Source organism: Pinus tabuliformis, chromosome 1_1 (genome assembly GCF_031772625.1).
Source record: "Pinus tabuliformis cultivar Carrire ecotype Pingquan chromosome 1_1, CPIR1, whole genome shotgun sequence".
NCBI lineage: Eukaryota > Viridiplantae > Streptophyta > Pinopsida > Pinales > Pinaceae > Pinus > Pinus tabuliformis.
In genome coordinates this window covers 667838505-667847513 of record NC_142297.1, presented here as the reverse complement: position 1 = coordinate 667847513, position 9009 = coordinate 667838505, and the positions used below count along the sequence as shown (strand labels likewise).

The 9009-nt window shown below is 35.5% G+C and overlaps 1 protein-coding gene across 1 annotated transcript; it reads left to right on the top strand.

Annotated features, from left to right (window-relative positions):
• The first annotated feature begins 2542 nt into the window (after nt 1–2542).
• On the top strand, nt 2543–6578 carry LOC149215170 (pentatricopeptide repeat-containing protein At1g11290, chloroplastic-like). The gene is made up of 2 exons (XM_089389647.1): nt 2543–2620; nt 5376–6578. Exons 1-2 carry the CDS (start codon nt 2543–2545, stop codon nt 6576–6578), a joined length of 1281 nt encoding a protein of 426 aa, XP_089245773.1.
• Nucleotides 6579–9009: the final 2431 nt, after the last annotated feature.

Sequence of the window (9009 nt, the reverse complement as noted above, 5' to 3'; positions counted from 1 at the left end):
GTCGCATGAATTCCTTGTCATGGGAGCGACTATGGGTTGAATTCATTGAAATGATAGGTTAACTCAAGGGTTGGGCACCTGGAGTGGTGGATTAGCTCCTGGGGGTCCTGAAGCACCTAGGGGAGGTCTGTAAGGTCTTGTTTTGATGACTCCATTTCCTTGAGGTTACCTAGGAGGTTAAGTCTTATCATAGTGGTCTCTCGTCAGATGTTTACCCTGGTTGGCCAGTAGCTTGAGTAGATGTGGGAGGAGGGTGTTACATATTGCAATTGCTAGCTCAATATGAGTTCAACTTGCAAGTGAATAACCTATCTCTATTCTCACTAAGAAGCTTTGACCCAAACTTAGTCAACTTTTGCCTTTTCTTGAGCCCCTATTTCCTTTCACAATTCCTGCGGAAATTGGGCCCCTATTATTTAGGAATTTCCTTCAAGATTATTGCACAATTCCCAAGGTTGATCATCTCACTGCATGCAACACGTGTACAATCAAGACTAGTCTGTAACTTATGTTACACTACCTTGAAATCTCCACCACAGCTAAGGAACTTGAATTATCTGCTGCACTAGTTATTTTGTGTTTATTTATTAGTTCACTGGGTGACCACTGAGTTATACTGAAGTCCCACTGCACAACTGAACTTCCACTAGTTCCTCCAATAGTTAGAACTAGTTTAACTGAAAAAAAACTTGAAATAACTGACCTTGATTACTAAAAATTAGAAATCACACATGCTTAATTGAACTCTAACTCCTCTAATTTGAATTTATTGAGTAAACTGAGTGACACAATCCATGTCACACAAGTTAACTGCATCCAAGTTGTACATTGATGTGGAAATTTGAATTTTCTCAATTTTACCAAGAAAAATCAAATTGAGACTTTCTTGCTGCATTTTTCAACAATGACATGGGACATAAAGGACACATAAATATGTGTCTGATAGGAGACATGGTGAACCTAGACATATTACATGAAGGACACATTTCAAGGGTCACCATGTCTCTTATTGGACACTCCTATTTCTATGTCTTGTCTCAGCATGTCATGTGACTTTAGGGCATAGTTAAACAATATGCATCTCACAACAATGCAATAAATGTTGTATAGTTCATGATATGCATCATTGGACCTAAATGTTTTTAGATCTAATGATATATTTTCTAACTTGTACACAATTTATCTCATTGTCATAAGGTGCATATTGTTTGCATGTGTGTGTGTGTGTGTTGTCAGTCAGGTCTAACTCACATGGTTGGCAAGAATGAATGTGCAAGACTTATGTTACAAACTAAAAGTTGTATACATGAGTGAAAAATCATTAAGGAAATTATGGAAAAATCATTACCACAAATATTAACCTATCATAAATCAAATGGCTTGTGTTTTTATAATTAATCAATATTAATTTGAAATGTACTTGTTGACACCTAATCTTTAGGATTAGAAAATTCCATGTAAATATTGTAACTAGCATTTGCCCCTGATGTTGCAAAGGAAACGCCGTAAGGCATAGAGTGTGGAAGAATAGGGACATGTGAATGGGCATTGTTGAAAGCAAGGGTGGATGATAAAGAGTTGCAATTGAAATTGTTAGTTATGTGTATGTTGAATATAGATATTTTATAAATAATAGTGTGTAGAAGAATAGTGACATGTGAATGGACATTGTTGAATGCAAGGTTGGATTATATTGAGTTACACTTGAAACTATTAGTTATGTGTGTTTTGAATATGGATAAGTAATAGTAGTGTGTGGAAGAATAGCGACATGTGAATGGACATTCTTGAAAGCAAGGGTGGATGATAATGAGTTATAGTTAATGTCATATAGAGGTTGTCCATTATTCATTTAGCAGTTGTTGTTTATGTGAACATATTTTTGTACATTATTTTAAGTTTTTTTTTTGTATTTGGAGATTTTTTTTTCCGTATGTTACATATTTAAGAATGAATTGTCACTTTTAAAGAGGGCACACAAGGTTGCTAGCTGTCACAAACCATCGTGAGAGTAAAAATTAAATGTCCTTTTCCTACTACATGGTTTTGTCAACTAGGTGTTTCGAAAAATACAAGTGAAAGCCATCAAACTCCTTGCTGAAATCAAACTCTCGGTGAAATTTTCGTAAATATAGGGATGCACAAATTCCTTAACTTGCCAGAACTCTATTAAAATGACATTTTTCACTACTAACTTCATATGAGATGTCAATTAAACTGTTTTATTATTATTATTTTAATTTAATGTTTCATTATGCATACTAAATATTTTTTTCATATAAAACTAAATTTAAATGTTTACTCATTTACAAATACTACAACACATACCCCTTTTTCGGATTGATGTTTATGAGTAGTAGGCCAAAACTTGCCAAATGCTTCAATTTCTTTTCCAAAATTTCAGAGATGCCCATATGAAAACCCTGGATATATTAGTGTCTGATACGAACAAGTTTCGAACATACTGGTTGTTGGGGTACAGAGTTTTCTGTAAATTGCTACCAAGCAAGGAAGAAGTCAAAAGTGGATTGATATTAAAACCATGGCCGCAGCTCAAGGACCTGTGTTCTTGTCCCCAAATAAGACACTGCAACTGACATATGAGGGTGAGTTTTATGAGGTACTCATAGCAAGAGCCCAACTCTCCGCCATAGCAGACAAAGGGGGCATACCCTCATCTACAGATACTATAAAGCAACTGTAGCCACATTTTGAATATTGCTACAGGAGCTTAGAGCATACTATATTGCAAGTTGTAAAGACTCCACATTCAAAACAAAATGGAAAGATAAGATGAGAAACATATTGGATCATAAAGCAATAGAGAGTATAGTGGAAGCATGGGATCCTTATAATTATCATTGGTCCTCCTTAAGCCTTGCTAGGATTGGTGGCTTAGGCAAGAAGAGTGATTTTCTAGGTATCATTTTCATTTTGTTGTTCCTATGGGGCTTCTTAGATTCAGAATTTGAAGGGACCCAACATGGGAAAAGTGTTGTTTGGTGGCTTGGGCCTGTAACACATAGACTGGTACTCATATTGGGCTATGCATTTATATACACCCTTTGGCTCTAGTTTTCCAACCATAAATCTCTATGACAAAAGCACTGTCTTGACTGGAACCCTTCTTATGGTGACAATGACAAGAACTTCATGCAGAGACCCCACATTCTTTACATAATTCTCAATAATCGGTGGTAAGCCGGAAATAAGGTCACTGCAAAAGAAACAAATTGTTGGTACACGTGAATTCACCCTGGGAAGCAATCCATTCAAACCTTCTATGCTGAGTTTTCTCCGTGCTAAATATTTATACTTTTCTGCCTTCCATAGTTCCAAGAGAACATTATGGTCAGAAAAATTGTTGCAATTAAGGAAGGGACACCAACCTCCCTGTGGTGCCTTATTCAATACAGATGATAGATAAGCGCCTTCAGAGATAGCAAAAAACAGAGTGAAGGGTAGTTTAAGCAAAATATTTTGTGTAAACGATTTCCCGTGCACTATTTGTCATAGAGTATCCTTCTAATATTCTCACCAGTGAAGGAAACAAGTTTTTCCAAGCCCCAAAAGTCAATAAAAACAACATATTATCAATACAACAATGCAAAGATTTCTATCTTCCTATATTTTACATCACAACTGAGCATCAAGGGCTGGCACTTCCAAAGGAGCGTGATCAATTCTTCTTAAAATTCGCCACAACCAAAACAACACCATCAAGACCAGTAACAATATAAGTAAGAAAAATAAAATATCTAACCATATATATGTTATTATTCTCCGCTGGTAATCCATAAGTGGTGACATTTCAAGAGCTGATGCAGATTCAAGCAGCAAGCTAACCAATGTTGTCAATTTGTTGTAAAACATTTGGTAGACAAACTTTGAATCTCAAATTCGGCAAACAATGAGCAAGATTAAATAGCTCTAATTATCTCCATATAGCCCAGCTCACATATCCACTATCAAAATCGAAGTAAATTGAAAACGCTATCAAAACTTTTACCTCTTCCAAAACATAATTTAAAAACACATTGTGACATCTTGTCCATCTTTTACCTATCTAATGATAACCTAAAAATCAAAAAACTTTGGTATTCTTCTTCAACGATGCCAAGATTTCAAATCATGATTCATACGTAGATAATCTACCATAAATTTAAAAATGAATGCATATTTAAAACATGGTAAATGTTTAGAATTTTCATTATATACTGAATATCAGTACATTATGATATGAAATAAGGCAACATTTTTCATCCCTGTGGTGGAAAATAAGCTTGAGGGAAGCAGCTAAGAGCTATGGACTGTTTTATGATTGAGAATGTTGCTATAATCAATGCTTGACTGGCTACAATGGCTGCTAAAGTGGAAACAATGAACATTGACCAATACACAGGTTGTAGTATTGCTTTGTAAAATGTAGAGCTTATGTCCCTTGGGTTTTTTATCAAATAAGTCGCTTGTCTCATATATGTGATAAGCAGAGATGGGTAAACCAACACACAGAAAGCAAGCTGCAACAAACAACCCAAATTTCTCATTATGGTACTAAAACTTGAGGATGAAGCACACAGGTATGATGAAATACTAATAAGTCTGTCCTTGACATATAGCTTGGACCTGGATTGATTTCCTGTTGAAATGGCCCAAGTCTACAAACATGGCCTCGGCACCTGGATCTAGTCAGAACAAAGCACTGATGTTAGTGTTTCTATTTGTATAGCTTTAACATAAATAATTGGGATGAAGTTATGAATTTTGTTTGAGAAAATCATTGGTATGGATTTATCAATTGAGTTAGAAAACAGTTCCAAGTATACTATATGATAAAATGAGACACATATCATCATGTGAATAATCAATACCTGTTATACATAAGACTACACCTCCAAGCATCGCCCATCCTTATTAGTGATATTCATGAAAGTAATAATATATATAATATGGGTTGAATGCCTTGAATGCTCCAGGATAATATTTCACAATATTATACTGTCCTATCGTGATGTTGGTCACGAACCAGGCAATCATTATGGGTGAGAACATGAAGCTAACTTTACTTGTACTGAGTACTTACACTCTATATGAAACACCAATGTATTCAAAATGCTTCTCTGAGTACTCTAGGTGAAATTCATAGCACTCAGTGCCATTCATCTTATCAAAATTTCACCTGTTTAAAACAGCTCGGACACCATCATCATACTCAGAGAAGAATTTTGAATACATTGGTATTTCATCTAGAGTGTAGGTATTGGGTGAATAAGCGGAGAGAGTTTGGTTATGCTCTCAAAGATTATCCCAAAGAAGAACAAGAAAGTAGCCATGATATAGGTGTTCTAAATTCTACATATTGCATGTTTGTTCAGGTGGATCCTAATATTTATGTTCGTCGCTTGCTGGAGTGCGGAAATAGCAGAGCCCTAGCAGAGGGCAAGAGGGTTCATGGCCATATAGTTAAAACCGGCTTTAAGCCAAGCATCTATTTGTGGAATTGTATGATTGACATGTATGTGAAGTGTGGGAGAATTAAGGATGCATGCCAAGTGTTTGACACAATGCCTGAACGAGATGTTTGTTCATGGACTATGGTTCTTACAGGTTATGTAAAATGTGGGTATGTGGAAAATGCATGGTGTCTGTTTGAAAAAATGCATGAACGTAGCATAGTTTCCTTGAATGCAATGATTGCGACATATGCCCAATGTGGTGATCAGGTTGAAGCCATGGATTTATATGGCCAGATGCAATGGATGGGCATGAAACCTGATGAGTTCACCTTAGCCGGCGTTGTAAGTGCATGTGCAAGCATGGTGGATTTAGGATATGGGAGGAAAATTCATGGACAGGTTGTTAAGCTTGGATTTGAGTCAAATGTATTTGTTGGGATTGCTCTTGTTGATATGTATGCCAAATGTGGGAGAGTAGATGGTGCACGCCAAATGTTTGATTTAATGCCGATTCGAAATATTGTTTCTTGGACTGCCATGGTTGCAGGATATGCCCAAAATGGGCAAGCGGACGAGTCCACAAGGTTTTTTAATCAAATTCACCAGACCGGTATGAAGCCAAATGAGTTGACATTTGTCAGTGTCGTCAATGCGTGTGCTATTCTCATTGATTTGAGGTTTGGCAGACAGGTCCATGCGTACATTATCAGAAGTGGATTCCAGTCCCAAGTTTCTGTGTGCAATGCTATTGTTACAATGTATGCCAAAACTCAAACCATAGAAGATGCACTATGTGTGTTTGATAAAATGCAGGAACGAGACTTAATCTCATGGAATGCAATTATTGCAGGATATGCACATAATGGCCATTATCAGGAGGCCTTAAAGCTTAGTTTCCAAATGAAACAGATAGGTGTGAAACTAAATCAATTCACTTATGGAAGCATTCTCAGTGTAAGTTCCCACTTACCTGCTTTTGAAGAAGGTAAACAACTTCACGGCCACATTATCCATACTGGTTTTGACTCAAATATGTTTGTTGGAAGTGCTCTTGTAGACATGTATGCTAAATCTGGCAGCCTACAATATGCCCGTCAAGTGTTAGACAAAATGCCTGAATAAGATGTGATCTCCTGCAGCATGGGTATAGTGAAGAGGCTCTAAAACTCTTTTGTCAAATGCAACACACTGGTTTGAAGCCAGATGAGGCAACTTTTGCTAGCATTGTTAGTGCGTGTGCCAACCTAGCAGTTCTGGAGCATGGAAGACACATCCATGCCCATATTTTTTGTATGGGGTTTGAGTCACCCATGTCTGTGGTTAACGCCCTGGTTACTATGTATGCCAAATGTGGAGGCATAAAAGATGCACGGAAAGTTTTCGAGAAGATGATTGAGCGTGATGTTGTCTCATGGAATGCAATGATTGTTGGTCATGCTCAGCATGGGGATGGGGTGGAAACCTTGAGACTTTTTGAGCAAATGGTCGATTCCAACCACTACTACTATAACCTCCCACTACTATAACCTCTTGGCTAGGTGCTTAGATATGACCATTCTGCATATATATGTGAATTGGGGTGATGTGAACCAAAAACCTCTTCACATATAATACTTCATTTACTTACACAACCATCATTAGTTGAGTTGTCCCAGGGCTACAAATCTACTCCATCATTAACATAAGATTAAATTATATATATATGAATATGAATGAATGAAAAAATTTAAAGAAGATATTTACTAATTAAAATATTTGATTCCTCTCATGCAATCACCCCTTTAAACATTTTCATGCTCTTCTCTCCTATCACCTAGGTCTACTCCAAGAAAGGATAGGCCAAGTCCTACTTTTGGGTGCCATATACATGTAATTTGCAATTTTCATCTGCAAAGTAATATTTCTTTTTGTTATTTCTATTCAATAATTTGCAAATTTCCGTTTCCAAAGTAATCTCTTTTTGTTATAATTATTCAGGACTTATGTGGCTATTCTCTCATTTTAACACACAGTTTCTCTCCTCACTAGATATCACTTTTTTAGTTGCATATCACCGTACTAGACCTTTTTATTTCCTCTCATACAATATTCATGTATGTAGGTAAAATCCCAATCAGGCTTCTCTATGTTAGTTTTAGCTTCAACATATAATGCTTTGACATTTGCAAACATGTTACATTTGGGTGCCATATACATGTAATTTAAAATTTTCATCTCCAAAGTAATATTTCTTTTTGTTATTTCTATTCAATAATTTACAAATTCCATTTCCAAAGTAATCTTTTTTTGTTATTATTATTATTATTCAATACTTATATTCTCTCATTTTAACACATAGTTGATCCCCTCACTAGATCTCACTTTTCTAGTTGCATATCACCCTACTAGGCCTCTATTTCCTCTCATACAATATTCATGTATGTAGGTAAAATCCCAATCAGGCTTCTCTATGTTAGTTTTAGCCTCAACATATAATGCTTTGACATCTGCAACCATCTTACATTTGGGTGCCATATACATGTAATTTAAAATTTTCATCGCCAAAGTAATATTTCTTTTTGTTATTTCTATTCAATAATTTACAAATTCCATTTCCAAAGTAATCTTTTTTGTTATTATTATTATTCAATACTTATATTCTCTCATTTTAACACGTAGTTGATCCCCTCACTAGATCTCACTTTTCTAGTTGCATATCACCCTACTAGGCCTCTATTTCCTCTCATACAATATTCATGTATGTAGGTAAAATCCCAATCAGGCTTCTCTATGTTAGTTTTAGCCTCAACATATAATGCTTTGATATTTGCAACCATCTTACATTTGGGTGCCATATACATGTAATTTAAAATTTTCATCTCCAAAGTAATATTTCTTTTTGTTATTTCTATTCAATAATTTACAAATTCCATTTCCAAAGTAATTTTCTTTTGTTATTATTATTATTCAGTACTTATATTCTCTCATTTTAACACACAATTGATCCCCTCACTAGATCTCACTTTTGTAGTTGCATATCACCCTACTAGACCTCTATTTCCTCTCATACAATATTCATGTATGTAGGTAAAATCCCAATCAAGCTTCTCTATGTTAGTTTTAGCCTCAATATATAATGCTTTGACATTTGCAACCATCATCTCCTTTTACAAGCCACAATCCCTTCTTGTCAATAAAAAATGAGATAGAAATAAATATGTTTTATAACATATGATAACACATAAAAAATTAAAAATACATGAACACCATATTTTACCCTCGAATCTCTTAGGAGAAAATTGAATAATATATCTACTATTTCTCATGGCTTAAAACAGGCCAAACCAGCCAAAGTAAGCCCTCCACTCAATTCACGAATATTACAATAGAGAAGCGTCAAGCTTTTAACAACTTCATCACATATAATCCACGGGCTCTAAGACCATGGGCCACAAAAGTGATGTGCCCACATTTATGATTTCCTTTTTAAATTTATTATTACTTAGTATACAATAAAATGATGTAATCACGAGTCAAAAACATACTAAATTACTCCACAATGGCTTAGCTCATC

Coding starts and splice junctions, on each gene's coding strand:
- LOC149215170 (XM_089389647.1), top strand. CDS start 2,543: ATGGCCGCAGCTCAAGGACCTGTGTTCTTGTCCCCAAATAAGACACTG. Junction 2,621..5,375: donor ATGAGGGTGAGTTTTATGAG/GTACTCATAGCA, acceptor ATGTTTGTTCAG/GTGGATCCTAATATTTATGT.